The sequence below is a fragment of the Nesoenas mayeri genome (assembly GCF_963082525.1).
Source record: "Nesoenas mayeri genome assembly, chromosome: 1".
NCBI lineage: Eukaryota > Metazoa > Chordata > Aves > Columbiformes > Columbidae > Nesoenas > Nesoenas mayeri.
Genome location: NC_137541.1, coordinates 38,162,073 through 38,181,934, shown reverse-complemented (window position 1 = coordinate 38,181,934; position 19,862 = coordinate 38,162,073). Strand labels below are relative to the sequence as shown.

General features: G+C 47.7%; 1 protein-coding gene across 1 annotated transcript in view; it reads left to right on the top strand.

The window, feature by feature from the left end:
- Positions 1–3,885: 3,885 nt before the first annotated feature.
- The window catches only part of RBFOX2 (RNA binding fox-1 homolog 2), a gene marked incomplete at its 5' end in the record, with an annotated part of 167,551 nt that continues 151,574 nt past the window's right edge, over positions 3,886–19,862 (top strand). Inside the window, one exon of the mRNA XM_080349804.1 lies at positions 3,886–4,092. Coding sequence (XP_080205930.1) covers positions 3,886–4,092 — 207 coding nt within the window. The remainder of the gene's footprint in view (positions 4,093–19,862) is intronic.

Sequence of the window (19,862 nt, the reverse complement as noted above, 5' to 3'; positions counted from 1 at the left end):
CGGTTTGTACCTCACTTTGTGCTTGTGCCTTAGAACCTGTGTTAGTCGTTGACTCTGCTCCAGCCCAGCATCTTGTGGGACCCAACTCTTTGTTCTTTCATAGATGTTTCACGCCTGATGCCACTTGATCTCCAGCCCAGTGAGAGCACCAGCACATGTACCTTCAAGGAATCCCTTCAGAGGGTGTCTTTTTTTTTTTTTTGGGGGGGGGAACCACCGCAACTTTACTCAAAAATTGTATTAATATATTTAGAAAGATATATTCTTCATATCAAATTCTAAGCCCTCTGAAGGGATAATGTTTCTTACAGTTGCCTCTCGTTGATCCGTCAAAGACAAAGCACTGGTAAGCACTCTGCAAACCTGTCCATAAAGTCACGGCACATAGGAGCCTTTGGCAAGAGCACTGTGCAGCAGTGAAGGGTTAACAGAGGAGTCAGCTGTCTGTTTAGTATGTCTCAGATGTCACATACAAATACCTAAAAGGCAGCTGGGTTGTGTGAAAGGAAATCAGCGGATTAAGATTGTAGTCCCAGCTCAAAAGCTTTTTTGTGACTTCAGGAATGCCTCGTATCCCGTCTGTTAAATTGAGATAATACCGATCCCACAAGTGTACTGTGAAGATTAATTCATTAATCTTGTTTTAAGTGGAAATGGAAAGAGCCAGAAAAATAATAATATGAAATATCACGGCAGTAATGACAGAAAGCAACTGATAACACAGGGCACGGCAGCTGCAGCTGCAGGTCAGTTTGGTGTAGAGGGCAGAGCACTCTGGCTCAGCTCCCTTCACCTGCTCTGTGACTGAGGGTGCTTGGGGCCCTGCCGTGTCCCGGCTGCTCCCCTGGCGGGCTGCAGACCACGGCCAGCCAAAAACGCCTCCCCAAGACACCAGCCTGCAGCACCGCCAGCTCTCCTGGGTGGCGTCTCTGCAGGAGACGGTGGAAGATGAAGAGAAAACTGGAGGCTGGGCACTGCAGAGCAACTCCTTCTTTCAACATCCCTCAAGGGGGGTATCAGGCAGATGCCGAGATCACAATGAGACGAGTGCTTCCAAGTGCACACACATATTTGTCCCAAATTGTTTACTCCTAACTTGTCTTCAGGTTGAAGCCTTCTGCAGCGCTTCATGGGCAACACCTTGACCTGTACCCACCATCACTAAAATGAGGAGGAAAACAAATACGGAAATGCTGCTTTTCTCTGAATTAATAGCATCGCTGTCATGAGAATCTCAGCTTCTTTTCAAGCCAAGGGTAGACTGAACATGTTTCTTCCCTGTTGTTTTGACAGTCTGGCTCATTTTATCAAACCCAGTCAAGATGAATGAGACACGTGTTTACCTTTGGTGGGTGAGCAGACAAAAGCTGCATGTAAATGTCCTCTGGGTGCCTGCCACTCCATGGGGATTTGTAATCATTTTGAAAAAAGAGATTTTCCCCTTCACTGGAGGAGACAAGCTGGCACCTCAGCACAAAAACATACCACTTAAAATAGCTTTTAATGTGGCCTTGAAAACTATTTTTGGATCAGGAAAAATGTGGTGTAAGGGAAGACTGGAGTCATGTATTGTAACTGTCACTCAAAACCAAAGGCTCTATCATGTCATGAAGATCAGCAGATGTTCAAAGACACATCAAGACAACCTAACCAGTCCACAGGCTTTGCTACACATGGTGATATCTGAGAAGTCATCATAGATTTGTAGAATGGTTTGGTTTTGAAGGGACGTTACAGATCATCTAGTTCCAACCCCCTGCCATGGGCAGGGACAACTTCCACTAGACCAGGTTGCTCAAAGCTCATCCAACCTGGCCTTGAACACTGCCAGGGACGGGGCACCGACAGCTCCTCAGGGCAGCCTGTTCCAGTATCTCACCACCCTCATGGTGAAGAATTTCTTCCTTCTGTCTAATCTAAATCTACCCTCTCTCAGTTTAAAGCCATTGCCCCTTGTCCTATCACTACATGCCCATGTAAAAAGTCCCTCTCCAGCTTTCTTGTAGGTCCCCTTTAGGTACTGAAAGGCTGCTACAAGGTCTCCCTAGAGCCTTCTGTTCTCCAGGCTGAACAACCTCGACTCTCTCAGTCCGTCCTCACACGAGAGGTGCTTCAGCCCTCTGATCATCTTCGTGGCCTCCTCTGGTCCCTCTCCAACAGGTCCGTGTCCTTCTTATGTTGAAACCCCGGAGATGCATGCAGGACTCCAGGTGAGGTCTCACCAGAGCAGAGAGGCAGAATCACCTTCCTCGACCTGCTGGTCATGCTCCTTTTGATACAGCACAGGATATGGTTGGCTTTCTGGGCTGCAAGCACACATTGCTGGGTCATGTTGAGCTCCTCATCAAACAACACCCCCAAGTCCCTCCCTTCAGAGCTGCTCTCAGTACATTCTCTACCCAGTCTGTGCTTGTGCTTGGGATTGCAAGTCAAGAAGGGCTTCCTCCTAGGTGCATTGACTTACGACCACCTCCATTCCTGGCTTTCATTCCTCCAAAGTATCGGCAGGCAGAAGAGGAGTGCCACTCCCATCCCATAATAAAGCCAACCACAGATTTGTATTATGATCGGCAGATCAGTTCTCCATCAAGTTGCCATGGCTTCCAGACTACTTTTGGGACAGTACAGGTTGCCTGTGTGGTCCTTGTTTCAGAGCAGACATTGTCCTTGGTGCTACCAGACAGCAGCCTTGTAATAAAATCAATTTCTTGTTTCTGTGGAGAATCCCAAATTTGTTTCCCCAAGTCAAAAATGTGATGTACTAAAGGGCTCATGAACAGGCTTCATGTTTTTGAAGATTGGTGTTTCCACCCGGTTGGAAGACGTGCAGCAGGAGGAATTAAGAGTTATACATAAAAATGCAGGAGAAACCCACAGGTGCCATTAGGAGTGGGAAAGCAGATCATCCCCTTTCTCAAGAAAATCCGATGCAGAGTGTGCGGAGCTGCCACAACAGCCCGGAGGGCTCCTGGAAAACGCCAGAACAGGCGCATCCCACGAGTCACAGGCGGCCGTGCTGAGCAGGGGCAGCACCAGGTGCTGAGCTGGGCAGCACATCCCCAGAAGGACGAGACCAGCTCTGTACCCCTCACCTCGGACCCGCCACCGCTCAGCACCGCCTGGACAGGCAGGGCCGTGCAAACCTCACCCCGAGAGGCCGCGTGGTGGAGCGGGGACAGGAGTCTGGCTGTGCCTGTGGCGGGGACCCCGGGGACACAGCTCTGCGCCCCCGCGGCCAACGTGACCGGCCCAGCCCTGCGGAGGGGGTCCTGCATCACCCCGGTCCTTTACGAAGATGCACCGGCCCAAACCACAGAGCCTCCGGCCCAGCCCCAGTGCAAAACGACGCCGTCAGGGTCAGGCACAGCCCAGGCCGCCTTCGCCTCAACCCTGCGGCCACCGGCTCAGCCCAGGCCGGGGGGCTGGGCCGCGCGGGTGCGTGGCTGGGCGGCCGCCGCCCGAGACGCGCTCCGGGTGCGGCGGGAGCGCCGGGCCCCCGGCGGCCATTTCCCGCGGCCCCGTGGCAGCGGCGGGAGCGCGAGGCCTGTGTCCCGCGGCGGCCCCGCCCCGCCCCGCGCCGAGCCCCGCCCCGCCCTGCCCGAGCCCCTCCCGCCGCCGCCGCCGAAGGTTGCCGAGTGGGGGTCGCGCGGCTCCGGCGGCTCGACCGGCGCTTCCGGAGATTGCCGAGGGGCTTCGGCCCCTCCCCAGCCGCCGCCGAGCCCGTGACCGAGGCGCTCCGGTGGGTCGGAGCCCGTCGCGCCCGCTGCTCTGGTCGCGGCGCGGGGTTCGCCCTCCTCGTCTTCCTCCTCCTCCGGTAGCGCCGGGCGTCGCGGTGACAGAGCGGGGCGACCGCGGCGGGGGGCGGCCGGGGCTCCGGCGGCGCGGATGGCGGAGGGCGGCCAGCCCCCGCAGCAGCAGCAGCAGCAGCCACAGCCGCAGCTCCTGACCGCCGGTGGCGGCGGCGGAGGGGCCGCCCGCGGCGTGAAGCGGGAGCCGGAGCTGGAGCAGCCCATGCCCGGTGGGGACGGCGCGGAGGGCGGCCACAGCAAGCGGCTGCGGACGGAGGCGGAGGCCGACGGCGGCGGCATGCAGGTAGCGGCAGGGGTGGGCCGGGCCCTTGCCGGCTCTCCCGGACCAGGGCTCGGCGGGAGCGGGGCGGCCGGGCCGGGTCGCGTTTAATTTCGGTTTGCAGGGTTCAGCGCGTTGGTTTCGGGCGTGCGGCCCTTTCCCCCGCCGGCAGCGGTCGGGAGCAGCGCGGGGAGCGGGTCTCCTGCCCGGGGCTCCCCGGCCCGCGGCGGCGGCTCCCGGGGCGCGGGCAGCACGTGGGGCCGCGGCTGAGCCTCGGGGACCGCCGCGGGGTCCGGCGCTCCGGGCGCCGCCGTTCTGCGCCCGCCCCCTGGGCCGGGGACCCGCGGGAGGCCGCGGGTGGCGGCGCTTTGGGGACCGGCGGGTTTACCCGCGCCGCTCTGTGTCTCGTGGGGCACCGGCAGAAGTCCCAGGTGCTGCCTGGGAGTGGGGAGAGGGCTCATGGGGTGTCTGGTGGGCGCTTTCCAGCTCGGCGCTGGGGCTGCCGGCAGGATCTTAGCGTGCCTGTCGTCTTCTACCAGCACCTTTTGATCGTCCCCACAACATCGCTCTTTCCAGGTGCATTCCCTTTTGTGTGTCTGCTGTGATGCTGCCAAGGTATTTCTGCTTTCCTTTGTCTGGGTGTTGTACAGGGTTGTGTTATTATGGCAGTTGCGCTGGCCTTTTTTGTTTCTGCTTCTTGTGGCAAGTATATTGGAGCCCTTTAGAAGAAGAGTGATTTATTCATCTGAACTTGTTTCTCTTTTCACCTTTGCTTGGGTTGGTAAGTGCTGCTGATAGTTTCGAAGGGGAGCATCCTGTCCTCTCCAACGTGATTCTCGTCCAGATGCCAAATGCTGGCCAACAATCTTCCCTTTTTATTTCCTAGACTGTCCACAGTTTGCATGCTCAAGATTGTTTTTTTTTAATAGCTTGCAGCAAGAGGATTTAGTTTGTGTTTCTGTTTGATGTCTGGCCCTTCAGGGTGGTCTCTCTACCTCACGACATCACTTTTTTCTCAGCATGATGTTGTGGGCTGAACATGGGCTGGAGCTTCACACCCGAGTGCTGCCGCTCGTGCTCCTGCAAGGGCCAGTGAAAACCCCAGCATTCCTTGAAGTAGTATCTTCTCCCACATGTAGATGTCAAGTATGACTCAGACAGTGTGTATAGTTGCAAGGAAAACGATCCTCAGCATTGAAGGAGTGCTTATACGTTGTGTCTTGTAAGGGATTATGAATGAGTGCGTGAACATGGTGACATGAAATTCTTCCAGCTCTTTGGAGTCAAACTGAGGCACGAGTCCTGTGTAGCTACAGGGGATGCACCAGTTTACCTGCACTTATTGGTTAAACTGGTTGGTGTTGATGTAAACCAGGGATAAATCAACTGAAAATTGCCCAGGAAGAGACTTGAACGGGATTAAGAGAACAGTCTTTTTTTTTTAATTGCAAGCGAGTACAGTTTCTGTATACATAAAAGCCCTCCTGCTATGCTTACATTGAGGAAAGCATTTTTTTATCTGTTCAGTGAATAGTACAAGATATTAAGATTGCAGCATTCAACCACGGAGCTATGACAGTGCATGTGCACTGCAATGTGTGATACTGGTGGCAATGGTAGTAGGGATTAATTGTGGATTTTAGCAAAAAGCTGGGTTTTGTTTCCATGTGAAAAGCTGGCAAACAGTGGAGAAGTTAGGTGGACAAGTGCAACTAGTAGAGTCCAATTTTAAAGTTAAGTGTGTTTATAGTCAGTATAACTATCCTTCACACTGAGACTCCCATGTTGTAGTTACTTGGTATTCTTAGCATAATTTTAATCTTTCTGTATGTGTAGATATGGAAAAAAAATTCAATCTTTGCAATATAAAAGATGAAAATAAGCATATATATATATATATATGTATGTATGTATACACACACACCATTATGTCCAGAGGTTTCTCTTGAGTTTTTTTTGCTGTTAAAGAGTGTGGCTTATTTATTTGGAGAGCCTTCTCATGGTTGCAAGAGATGCCAAATTTGCAAACAACATCAGAGCTAGGAAAAATCTGTTCTTTAATGTTTGGGAAATTCGATATCTTTTTACCTTAAAGTCAAAACACAAGACTGCCTTTTGTGACGATTTCTGTTCAGATGTTGTACTCTTTTCAAGTACCTTATTTTGGAATAACGGGTTCTTTATAGTAAATTCTCTATGTTTAACTGTATGTAATGCTTACAAGAGGAATAAAGAGCCTATTCTTTGATTTTTTTCTCTCTCTCTCTTTTTTTTTTTTCCTCCTCTCACATGTACTAAAGGCTTACTGGGAGCTGGAAATAACACCAGCAACTGCTGCACCTTGTTTTTCCTGCAGGTCCTGTCAATTTTCTGTTTCCTGTTCCAGAGCCACAGGCTGTTGCTCTGTAAACTTGGTGACCTCATGTCTCTGGGCTGATAGCGAGGAATCGCAGGGTGCCATGCTCCCCACGGGTTCTTCTTTTCATAACCTCCACTTACCAATGGTTCAGGATGTGAACGCAGCTTGTGATGCTGAAGTAAATCATTTAGCTATAGAAATTACTAATGCAGCTGTAAAACTAATAGCTTTTTTTGGGGTCTCTTAACATGAAATATAAAAACTAGCCTATAGGAAGATAAGATAATAGCTACTTATTTAGAACTTGGGGCAAAGTGTGCCTTAAAGCTTAAAGCAGCCCTTACATTTACTGGGATTCTTGTTTTCTACTGTCTCAGGCCAGCATGCTCAGACAGCTTATGCAGTTAGGGTTTCATTATCTAATCCATCTCTGATCAGGGCGGATAAATGGTGTTTGGCCAGTGCTGATCTTGTTAGGAGGGTGGTGTAAAGCTACTTGAGTTGGGATTGGGACAAATCGGATCATGGCTGCTATCTGCTTCTGGGACGTATTTCAGTTAATCATGGCGTGGGCGGAAAAGGTCCAGCATAAACTGCTGCTTTTTAGCTCCCTCTGGTCCATAAGTGGCAAAAATCAAATGCCACCAGCCAGGAATGTCTCCTGCAAGTATTTGGATATGTGTGTAAGCTTTGAAAGTAAAGGTCCCCAAAGGTACTGCTGCTTTTAAACTTTATAAATACTAGCTAGGAACTAGCTTGCTCTCTGTTTGCTGGCTTGGATGTGTCAAATCATTTGGATCAGCTTGCTGATCTGGGTAAAAATAGTCCCTAACAGAGAGGACCGGAAAAACAAAAAAACCAAAAAAACCCCACGTTATATTGGCTTAAGTCACTTGTGAAACTGCACCGAAGTGCAGTTGTTGATGTAGCTGTATTTGCTGCTTGTCAGGAGAGGTTGACTGTAGCACAGATGGAAGAGGAAGTATCCTTGCAATAATCTTTTTCCTCCTCTATCCCTTGCGTGATGAAAGACAAGAAATGTTGTGGCTAGCTTGTAAGCATCCCTTCTTTCTCTTTGGAGATGCAGACAGGGGTGTGATTCCAGAGTGCTGTGTTTGTCTTCCCCATCGAGGTGCTAGAGGTGTACCAGACAGCTTACACTGCTGAAGAAAGCTGTTAAAATATCTTCCGGTTGCTTTGCATGGAGTTGAATGAGTTAATCAGCTCCTCGTTCAGTCCTCAAGCTGAATTTGATTTAACTTTTTTTATGGAGTCTAGGCTGCTTAGTGAATTAAAATTATACCTAGGGGTAATATGTGGTTGGAAATAGATGCAAGGTGTGAATGGAGCTCATCCTTGTTCCTCTTTCCTGAATGACTTGTGTGCTCAATGTTCCTGAGTATTTGTGGGAATGACTCTTCTGCAACCACGAACATGGCTGACTGGTCAGGGAAGACAGTGCAGCTGTGGTCTAGGCCTTATCCAGGCCACGTAAACTTTTACTGGCAGTGATAAGTGGTGACCTTGTGTGGTCGTTCAGGCATGTCTGCATAGGGTTCATAAAGATGACTAGTGGTGCTGAGATCAGTCCCTTGTGACTACATAATGATGTAATAGATGATAACTCTTCATTCCGCAAAAAAGTCCATGATTTATCTTCCTACCATGGGCCAAAAGATGGTCTGTAGCATCTTCTACCAGCTTGAGTCCTTCTAGCATGAAGGCTGGAAACCCTGGGTGGCAGCGTGCCACAGAAAGGGGTGAGCAGGGACATTGCTGGTGCTCCATGGCAGCCAGTGTCCTTGTTCAAACTATGACCCATTTGTGGTGTTCCTGAGAAGAGCAAGAAATCAATCTGCTGATAATTTCTGTAGACAGGTTTGGATTTTACAAGTAAGAAGCCTGACTAGGACTGTAATTGAGAAGGGGCCAGTTAATAACAACTTTTGTCTTGTTGGGGACCCTATGGAAATGTGTATTTTTAATTCTTACAGAAGAGAACATCTAGTACCAGTAAAATGTGGAAAAGTTGTGTAATCACGTTAGCTTTTTCTTCCCTGTTATTATTCATGGTGTGGCAGTCTGTGTAAAGAGATGCAGAGCAATACAGGAGATACAAGGTACTCTAGAAGAGAAATGAAGTTCCAATATTTAGAAGCCGACCCCTGCCTTGGATCCAGGATGAGGTTTCCTGGGATGCTGTTTGGACAGACTATTACTGATGTGATGAGACGTAATGAATCACTTTTAAGTTTGTTGTTATTTCTCCATTTGCTTTTGTCCTTTTTTTTTAAAAAAGAAAAATAAATAAATTGAGTGTTATGAGTTAGACCTGAGGCAGTCTGGGAAGACTTAGAAAAACTCCAGTTCAAAGAAAGTGCTTGGCAAACAGACCCAAAGTTGGGATTTTGGAGGTGTTAAGAGCCCTTTAATGTTGGCTCTTTTCTTGCCATATTCAGGAAAATGGAAAGCCCAAGTAAAGTGTTCTGGATATGTTAGTCCTCGTCCAGGCTCTGTCAGTATTTCTTTTTGGATTTCAGAGGTTTGTGTTTAAAGGTGATGGCTGTGGTTGTGAGGTTGGAAGCCAAACAGAGGTCTGGCTCTACTGGAGATGGTTTCCTTCTGTGTATGTGTACGGACTGTAGACATATGCTTTTTATTTTTCCTTTTCAGAATTCCCAGTTAGAAACATGAGCACACTGGCATTTTGCAGAAAACCCGGCGTGTTTTGAAAAGGTTGCCCACCTAGCTGAGTTTAGAGCACGTCCTGTGAAATACCCTCCTGTCGGCTTTTCCTCCCTATGACTGAGCAAGCAGGGATTCCACCTTGCCCTTTTGCGTCAGGGTTTCACACTGCTGTTTTCAGGACTGTCTCGAAGAAGTGCTGGTCATTGAAGGTTTAGCAGCGGTGTTGCTGTGCTAGCTTTGTGCTTTACCGTGGCTGCACTGAGGGCTTTCGGTGGCTCTGCGGTGGTGTGGCAGCAGAAATACCAGAACAAAGGAGATGCAAAAGAGGCAGCAGGAAAATAAAATTAAAAAAAAAACCAAACTAACCACTTCATTTGCACTACTGGTAGGGAAGCCAAACTGAAGTCGAGACAGACCTGAACTGGATTCTGTGTGTGGTCTGTGCCACCCTGGAGACTGCTGCTGAAGGACATGGCCCTGTTAGCTTGGAAAAATAAAGCCTGTTGCTAGAAGCCTTTGGTTTGCTGCACTGGAACCTCTACCCCTTTGGCAAATGTTAGGGGTCGCATCGGTTGAAGATGTTTTAAAAACTACTGTTCTACACTGCTGACTTGTCTCATGGTGTGGGCCAAACCTTAGTTTTCACACAAAGCGAAAGAAGAGAGCAGGTGTTTTGATCGGCTGGAAACCTCTTATTTAATATGCCCATCTCAGATATTACTTGACCTTCTGTGTGTGTGTGCATGCGTGCTTTTGAAGTGCAGTGGCTGGGGGATCAGAGGGACATCCAGAAGCGAAGTGAGAGAAGCAATTAGAGGTAACGAGTTCCAGTTCACTGAAGCATTCTGTTGATCTACATTCTACAGTGGTATTGAGTGGACGCTGGAGTGTAGCTGTCATGAGATAATCCCGATGTTTAGGGATTAGAGCTGCTTGACTGCATTTTGGGCCTTAACTCCCTTTGCTCTCCGGTAAATTTAATTTCGCCAGCAATCTTTTCTAAATTCAGGAAAATGCTAGTTTGAAAGATGCGTATTTTCCCCAGTATGCTTCCCACTCCCTCTGCTTCACTTTCCTGAGCACACTCCTTTTTCCCAAGTTGAATTTGAGATGTTTGTAGGAGCCAAACTCAATGAGGGCAGGGGCTGTATGAAACAGTCCTCACCAGGCTTGGGCGATGCCACTGTCCTGACCCACCGCTGTCCTTGTCACGGCTCTGCCGAGCTGTCCACTGAGCTGTGCCAGGGCACTTCTACTGCAGGAAAGCTTTGCTGTCCGGTGGCCTTTGCTGAGAAGGGCCCATTGTAGGCTGAAGTTTCTAACCTGAGTTCTTGGTTCTGGAGGGTTTCCAGGATGTTTGGGGAAGAGGCTTGTGGACTGTTCCAGTCTCTCTCTTGTTTGGCTTGTCATGCTCACATATGGCATCTATTGAAACCAACCCAAGCATCTCTTGCTGGACTGAAGGAGATGGGATACTCACTCCTTAGCAATGATACGATGTATTTAAGTAGCCACAGACTAGGAAAGGTTGTATACAAGAGCCCCTTGTTTAGTGAGCAGCAACAGCTGAACTTGAGCTGGATCCAGCATCTGTTTGGGCAGAGCAAGAAACTTTGGTAGCTTCTGCCAGCTCAGTTGGTGTGACATTGGTGTTCAATCAACTGTACCATTGCCACCTCCTAACCTTTGGAGTGTGGGCAGAGTGTACTTGTGATTCATACTGATTAGAAAAGAGGTCATGAGCTCTTTAACTTGTATCTCTTGGGTAGGACAGTGGGATTTGGTCTGGCACGTCTTTGAAGTGGCTGTGCATTCCCGGGGCTGTTGCTTGTGTTTGCCTTTGTCTAGGAGAGTTCGTTGTGCGGGAAGATTGGATGCTCGCTTCAGAGAGTGTGGGCTGGAAGCAATTGTTGCTTTTTCTGTACAACTTTCTTGGGTTTTATCTGCTCATAATTGCCACAGCAATAATGCAGAGATTAGCATAGAGATGGAGGAGAACCTGCACCATTTAAGTGGAGGAAAAAATCCCCCAACGTGTCAGCACTTTTTACCCTCTGGCTCTACGTAGCTAAATTTCCTTTAATAGAGAGGCTAAAGAAGCAACCTTATGTGGCATTTCTGTGTGTTGCAAATATCAAAATATTCTCCCCAGAGGCCTTTGAGGCCCTGGGATCTGGATCCAGCTCAGGTTTCTTCAAGGGACCAGAGTGTGCTCTTTTAGCTGAGGCTTTCTGCACAGCTTTTCCCCTGCTATTTCTGTAGGGGATTCTTGCAGACACTTGGGGTGGTTGTCACCGTCGGGGATGATGCCTGGGAAGAAAATCCCACCAAGGCATCACTTACAAGCCTTGATTTAGTGCTGCGTGGGCTGAGGAGAGGCTGTAGCTGGGATCCTAGGCCTATAATTTGCTGCTTGCGGTTGCTGTTCCCTTGCGCGGAGAGGGGTGGGAAGGTCGCCGTTCCTCCAGCCTGCTCACCCCCCTGGGCGGGGGGAAGGCCGGACTCTGTCCTGCCGCAGGGCTGGGTGGCTTCTCCCTGGGGCCCCGGGTCTGCAGGCGGCGTAGCCAGGCCTGACTCTCAGAGCAGCCACTGTGGGATTGTGTTTCTGAGCCATCTCTGTCCAGCTTTTTGTTTTTATGCTCTTCTGTGGCTTTGCTTCCTTTTTGTGGGAAGGAGAATTGGGGGGGAAGTCTGTGCTTTAAAGGGCTTCTCTATTATGCGTTGTACTCTCCTATCCTGGAGAGAAGGTCCATCAGAGGCCTCTTTCCTGTCCTTGTTTCATGTTAAAAGCCCTGTGTAGCCTTGGAGCAAAGCTGGACCAGGATGAACTATGTTTTGCAGGTGCTTCTCCATGCCTGTATACACCAGTTCTTCTCAAAGCTCAGCTTTGGAGTAACCTGGCACGGTTCATGGGATTAAAGACCACGATCTTTAAGTGATGCTGCTTCTGCTCTCATGAGTGGGACCAGCCACGCAACCTGGGGTGATCCAAAGAGTTTGTTCAGAGAACAGAACCTAAGCTGTGGTGTTGCCGCAGCAGATTGAACTGTGGGGCATACCGAAGGAGGTGGAAGCTGGCAGCATGGTGTGGGCAGGTGTCCTGCGGCTGCTGGGATGTGTAAGAGTGGGAATCAGGAGTTTGTGTGATGTTTGCCTCAGGAATGATCCAGATTGTGAAGGAAACTGAGGCAATCAAGTGTGCGTATCACTTCTGCTGGTTTGCTGACAGCTGTCTCTTGGGCAGCCTGCAGGAGAAATCAGTCGACTTCTGAAGCTCCTGCCCATCGTGTTATTTGTTTTGTCCAGGACTGGAAGTTGAAGTGTATGAAAATGCAGAATGTCCTCAATGCTCCCTCCAGTTTTAGGAGGAGGTGTGTTATGCTACAGCGGTGCTGTGAGAGTTGGTATTTGTCCTGGGTGGTCTGAAGCTGCTGGGCGCTGTGTCCTCAATGCGAAGGGGTGAGGAGACAGAGAATGTGCCAGAGTGAGAACCAGTGCGGCACCAGGCTGCACGTGGGGGAGATTTGTTATGTGGTGCATCCAGCATGGTAGGGACTAGAGCTTGTGTCTGGCAGGAGGATGTGACAGGGAGGCACCGTGTGAGGTCTTAATTACGTGGTTGTACATTTTATGTTTTTAGAGATTACTTCATCTCCATAAGTGATTAAATGGATAGCACTTGCTGAGGTGCTATTAAAACTAGCAGGAGTTTTGTTTTCAGTTAAAATGCGTGTGAGGTCAGGCCTTGGACTGAGAGCTAATCATTATTTCATTTCTTTCTTTTCATCTTGTCTTGTGTGACCTCAAATCGAATTTACTGCAGATAATCTAAACCTTGCTCTGAATACAGACCTATTAATTTTTAATGGTCTCTGCTATGGTACTCACCACTGTAGTGTGGGTGCTTCATATATACTAGTGATCTTATTTGTGCAGTTTTCCTGAGAGGTAGAAAAGGTATATTATCTCTTGTTGTAGAAACGGGGAATTGAGGTACTGGTAGTAAGACCAGTTTTGCAAAAATTCCGTTGACTTATTTTTTATTTGTATTTTTTTATTGTAACTGGTTGGGTTTTGGTAATGTTTAAATCCTTGATCTACAGCTCTTTACAGCTTCCACTGTATATATGAATACTTACTCCTTCCAGAGGCTGATCCTTAACTGTGTCATGTCACGCAAATGTAAAGTTCTGTTGTCTTCATCTTAAAAAAACAGTGGAAAAACTTGAATAAGTAACTTGGTGATCATTATAGTGAAACTACTTGAAATATGAGGTTTGAAATCTGTCTCTTTTTAAGTAAAAGAGATATAACTTGTCTTTAACTCCAAAGCCACATACCTTTTGATTTCTGTAGCCGTTTTTCCTGCTCAGAATGCAGCACTTCCTAGGCTTGAATGAAGCGGGAGTCAGGAAAAAATAGCACATAAGCCTGATTTGTTGTAGTATCCCTGCACATGAGGAAACAGAGTGGAAGTTGCATGGCTAGCTGCAGTTGGTGTTTTTAAATCCATAGCCATTGACTTTTGCAATCAAAATGCCATCTTAGGAGAGAATGTCACTACCTTGCCTTTTGAGTTAAAAGCGTGTTTCGGTCTGTTAGCAAGCAAAAAGCTGCTGTGTGGACAGGAAGGGCAGGAACCAGCTCCTGACTCATTCCCTGCACCGTGTGTGTGTGGGGCTGGTAGCTCCCCCCTCCTTGGGGACAAAGGTCTTAGTGTGGGTGCATGCGGGTTATTGGGGAGCAGAGGGAGGCAAGTGAAGGCACATTGTGCTGGGGAGACATTGTGAGGCATTTGGGCTGCAAAAGGGCTACTTGGGATTCAGGTGTCTTGGGTGAAAAGTACTTGGGTGATCATGGACTTGGTATCTTCTTCCTTTTGCTTGTTGAAATAACTCACCCTTAATGCATCCCGTCACTGCCTGCCTTTTATTGCTTCTGCATGGGTGTTTGGTTCTGTTCTCTTCTTCTTAGCTAAGTACAACACTGAGAAAAGGAGGGACCAGAAATGTGCTGTATGGCTGGGGCTCTGTCATCCACAGAGAGCCCTGGAGAACAAGACCAGGATTTTGGACTAGATGCACTGTCTTATTGCCAGGATTGTCAGACTATGATGCTGGAAGTAGCATAAAGCTGTAGGGGAGGAAAAAAAAAACCAAAAACGTTTCACTGTTTTTTCCCAAGAGAAGATAAAGACGAATCTGGCCACACTTTCTTTATACCTTGGCATGTGTTCTAGGAACTCTTGTTGCCTTGAAGTGAGGGGAGGGGAGGAGATGAGGCTGGGGGCCACTCTGGTGGTCACATGGATCCAGTGGAGACCTGGCGTCTGCTAATGTCACCCGCTGGACCTAACAGCTATTTTTCTATATGACCTTTATAGCTGAGCACTTCTTGGAAACTTCTGACTTCCTGGGCTAGGTTTCCCTAAGATCGGTGTTCTGCATGCCAAGTGCCTCATGTTGTCAGAGCAGGGCTGAGAGGTCACAGTCACAAACAGCGGAGGCAAGGCCACCGTTTGCCAGGATGGGATGGAATCAGCAGGGGTTGATAGAGACATTTGTGATCAGTGCTGTCCATGTGATGGTTGTGTGTCAATCATGGGCCAGAGAAAGCCTTGGAGAAGAGGAGAAGGGGAAGAAAAAAGGAAATGGACCAACTGTGGATTTAGATTTTCAAATAAACAGTGTTGCAGTAGGACTTAGCTCTTTGTAGTGTTTCAGTCTCTTCATTCCTTCCTCCGGTGCCGCTTCTGACCTGTGAGTTAGTCTTGTCCAACTCAACTCTTGTGATGGCCCTCGGTGTGGTGAATGAGACTGGCATTTGAGTATGTGTTGTCTGAAATGATGCTTGTAGTTAGGTCTGTGTTTTGTGTGGGCCTCTGTACACTGATTGCACCCTTCCAGAAAAGATTTGCTGCACTTCACCATCTTGCCTGATCTGTCGTCTTTCAACAGGAGCATCATGTGGTCAGTGCCAAATACTGCAGATTCAGAAAAATAACTTTTCTCTGTCATTAAATCACAAATTAGTACCGCTAAGAATTCTTGATGCTTCATGTTCTGTCCTGAAACCTCTCAGTCTGAGGTTGAGAACATATGTAAGCATATCTCTTTCAGACAGACCGTGACCAATGTGTAGGTTCTCCTTGTGATGGATGTTTCCCATGGGGACGGTGGTGACTAGAACAGATGAAGGGGCTGTGAGACTTTGTGTTTGTTTTCCTCTTATTATTCAGTACTTAAAGGGGTGAGTAAGAATTCTTCCTCTGCTGGTCAATGAGATGATGTTTTTATCTTGTGGCATCAGGTATTTGTGACTGCTTTGCATGCCAGGAGGAGCATGGGTTGGATTTGCAGCTTGGACCATGACTCCTTTTAGAACTAGGAATTCCTTGATGAGTGATTACACTTAACTCTGGGCTGTTAGTTGATGGATGTAGATGGAGCATGTCCATGTTGCTTGGGAAGGTTTCCTTAAATAGGCATGACCTTTCCAGTGAAAACAGGAAGACAGATTTTGTGTTGGTTTTTTTTTTTTTTTTTAAGTTTATTTCATTTTTGGAACTCATGATTACTGCTGGCATTTACCATAGAAGTAGCTTACAGTCTTAGTAGCTTCATGGGGCAGAGTTTGGCAGCTCTGTTGAAGTTTGATAGGGAGATTGGCTTGCTTTACAGTGCAGCATTCGATAGAGCATTGTTATGTACCACACTGTTTTTCACCTTTGGTGATCTCGATTTCCTTCCTTATTATGCTGAGGCATCTCTATGTATAGGGAAAAGATTAGCCAGTCTGCGTATTTTGACATGTAGATGGGGAATGAATAGTGCTTCACTAGGTCTGGTTCATCCTATGATAAAAATGCTTCTGTTTCTGTTGGGTTTTGGTATTACTTGGTGTGGGGGTTGCAGGCAAACTGGGGAGAGTGGTCCTGGCCCCTCAGAACAAGGAAACCTTTGGCTATGACGTGAACATGGTGACAGTCCGCCTGAGTTAGTGCCAGTCCCTGACTGTCCTGGGGACGTGTAGCAGGAGATGAGAGGTTTGGGCTCCTGCGTGCACTGAAATATTCCAAGATGCCTTGTCTCAGCTGTTTTGTTGCTGTTGCTGACAAGGCATTAGCAAGCTCCTCTATGAACTCTGTAGTCTACATTTGCCTCTTAGTTAAGGATAAAATCACAGTATCACAGTATGTTTGGGATTGGAAGGGACCTCAAAAGATCACCTAGTCCAATCCCCCTGCTGGAGCAGGAACGCCTAGGTGAGGTCGCACAGGAACATGTCCAGGCGGGTTTTGAATGTCTCCAGAGAAGGAGACTCCACAACCCCCCTGGGCAGCCTGTTCCAGTGTCTGTCACCCTCACTGAGAAGAAGTTTTTTCTCAAATTTAAGTGGAACCTCTTGTGTTCCAGCTTGATCCCATTACCCCTTGTCCTATCATTGTTTGCCACCGAGAAGCGCCTGGCTCCATCCTCGTGGCACTCACCCTTTATATATTTATAAACATTAATAAGGTCACCCCTCAGTCTCCTCTTCTCCAAACTAAAGAGACCCAGCTCCCTCAGCCTTTCAGAATCGCAGTGGCTGGGCTCCCATATCTATTGTGAGGTTTTATGTAGGGTTGCTTCTCTTGGATTTGGTGTTTGATAAAGAGATGATGCAAATACTCTGGAAAAGGTGTAGTACAGTGGACAAACTGACCAGCCTTGATTGCACAGCAGTATCAAGTGTTTTGTTTGGCTTGTGTGGTTTACTTGATCCTCAGGGTTAGTCTGAAATACAATTTTAATGTCAATTCTCCTGATCAGTTTCTTACTCTAGGTCACCAATTTCTCGATGCCTGAATTCTTGGAAGTTTGCACAGGTTTGTAGATCTGTCTGGTTGGTTCTGGGATTAACAATTTTTACTTTCATTTCCAGAGTAAGGTTTTAAAGACAGTCCCTGAATATCTGGGCCATTTGGGCAGGAGTAAACATGTGGCATTGTTCCCCTTCCATGAATAAATTCTTAGTGTTGTAAGGCTCTCTCTGCCTCTGACTTCCTGGGCAAGTTTTTGATGAGGAATACAGTCACACTGAGTAGTGGAGAACTGCTTAACAGATCGCTTCTCAACTTTGATTCCTAGGTAACTTCTTTTTTTTTTGTCTTCCATGGATTGAGGGGAGAGCTTATCGCTGTCTATAAGTACTTGAAAGGAGGTTGTAGCATGAAGGGTGTTGGTCTCTTCTCCCAAGTATCAAAGGACAGGGTGAGAGGAATTGGCCTCAAGTTGTACCAGGGAAGGTTCAGATTGGATATTAGGAAAAAATTCTTCACAGAAAGGGTTGTGAAGCAGTGGAACAGGCTGCCCAGGAGAGTGGTAGAGTCACCATCCCTGGAGATACTTAAATGGCATACAGGTGAAATACTTAGGGACATGGTTTGGAGCTAGAGTTAGGTTAATGATTGGACTCAATGATCTTGAGGGTCTCTTCCAACCCGAATGATTGTATGATTCTATTCCTGAGGTGCAGAGGCTGTTGAATGGGTAGCTTCACTCTCTGGATGTTCTGCTTATCTACAGATGGTTATTGCCTAGTGCTCATCATGGAAGCAACTATCTCCATAAAACTTCTAGAAAAAAATATGATGAATTTTGCACAGGCTGCATTTGAACAAATGCATGGTGGAAATAAGATTGCAATGGGAAGGGAGGGTGGGACATGGTATCACTCATCTCCTCAAGGCTGCTCCATTCCAGCAGAGTCTGGGCAGGTGGTGCTGCCTTCCCTGGGGAGTCAAGGGAGACTTATCACCTCTGGCTGCTGTTAAATTAGCCCTGGGTTGGAGTTGCTGGAAGTGCATCTTGTCAAATGCTAATTTAGCGTGTTATGTGTGAGGCTAATTGGCAGAGTAGAAAAAAGATCTGCCTGTAGGAAACTTTTTTCTTCCCTGGAAGAGCTTTAACAGTAAAAATGTAAAATGTCCAGTAGGAAAATTTCTTCCTTGCACGGTTAGCAGTGATAACCAAAAGCAAATTATACAATCCTGTGTTCAGAGCCCTCTCATAGTATTGTCATGACTTCTGCTTTTGTTTACAGATTTCCCGTGTAGCTGAATTAAATTAACAAGACTGGTCAATTCATTGCTGCTGTATTTAACCCCCTGGGCAGCAATGAATCTGGCAAGGATAGAGCATCGTTTTCACGTGCTGCTTGGAACGGAAGGATGTACAGCAAAATGAAGTAGTGTTGGTGCTTGGGGGAGAGGTTCACAGTCAGACAAAGGGAATGGAGGAAGTTCCCGAAAGTCCTTTTCCCCCATCGCTTCCAGTGGGGCTCAGTCGTTCAAGCGAGTAAGGTAGTATGAGGTTTTTTTGTCATGTACAGACTAGCCAGAGACTAATGTATCCAGAGTTTGTTCAAGGCAGATAGCATTACAGGAATCAAAACAGATCTCTTGGTTCCTGTTCATAGATTTAATCCTTTGTTTTCAGCAGTTAAATAACCCTGTATTCTTTAGCCTAGCCTCTGTTATCACGGATTTGAGCCCTTCTTAAATCCTAATGTGCGTAATTGCATAGCATTCACATTAGGAAGTGTGGTGCAAGAAAATACGCAGAGGAATGAAATAACACCAGGTCGCCCGTGGGGGAGCGGAAATCTCAGGGTACTATGTTCCACAGGCCATCTCTCCTCCCCTAGGTTCAACTTGGTGGCCTCCTTGCTTGATTGCTGCCCACCCCATCTCAGGATGGTCCTTGGAGGGTGATGGGCATGCGTGGTGACCTGCCCACTTCTACCATCTTATGCTACCTCGGCTTGCCATGTTAGCACAGTGTATCCTCTGCAGAATTTTAACTATAGCATTTTTCTCTAGCACCAAAATTCACTTAAAATTAAATACATATATGGTTGTATGGATTTCTCTCCTTTTTTTAATGCCCTCTCCCATGCGTCTGCATAGCTTGTGAGGCTGGGAATGATACTGTGTAGCTGATTTGGAAATCTGAACTTTGCTACGCCACTCTTGCTTTACTTGTCTGTTTGCTTCAAGTTTTTTACATGAAGTTTACAGATTTGGTGCAGTTCACATAGCAGAAAGTGTCCCTTTGTAGCAGCTGATGGGTGGATGACAAACAGCTGATTAAGCCAAACCTGCAAAAGTCTTTGGGGAAAAAAATAGTAGTACAAAAGTTATGCGTTGCAAATGTTGTGTCAGTACTACTGGGTTAAACAGGGTTAGGCCACCTGGGGTAGGCTGGTCGGATTGGTAACACCCCTTTGCTCTGGGCCACCAAGGGCTTGTGACCATGGGGTATCTACAGTAGGAACAGTCCCTGTGTAGTGACTCTTTGTGTTGAGATGCCTGATGGTAAACAGCTGCTGAAAGGAGGGATCTTTTACCTCTGCTCTCCATTTGGCTTCATGTTTCTTTTTCTTGATCTCATAGAAAATGAGTAATGCCAAAGAGAAGGAGTTTATCACTAAATCCAGCTGATTCCACTGTGTTGGTGGTTGTGGCTGTCTGCCTGCTAGATCATCTTTAAAAAGAGGGGATGGCTTGTGAACCACTATTTGTTTTGTTTGGGGAAGGGTGTGGGACTGTCCCTTGTGGATCCTGCCAGGCGTTGGAATGCTTTATCCGTAATGCACAGCCTTGCTCTTGGTGTGCGGCAGCTGCATCTTCCATGGCAGTTTAAACTGATCTGTGGATTAGCCTGAGGTACTACAGACCTGATGTCTGTGCTGTGGTGCTGGGAGC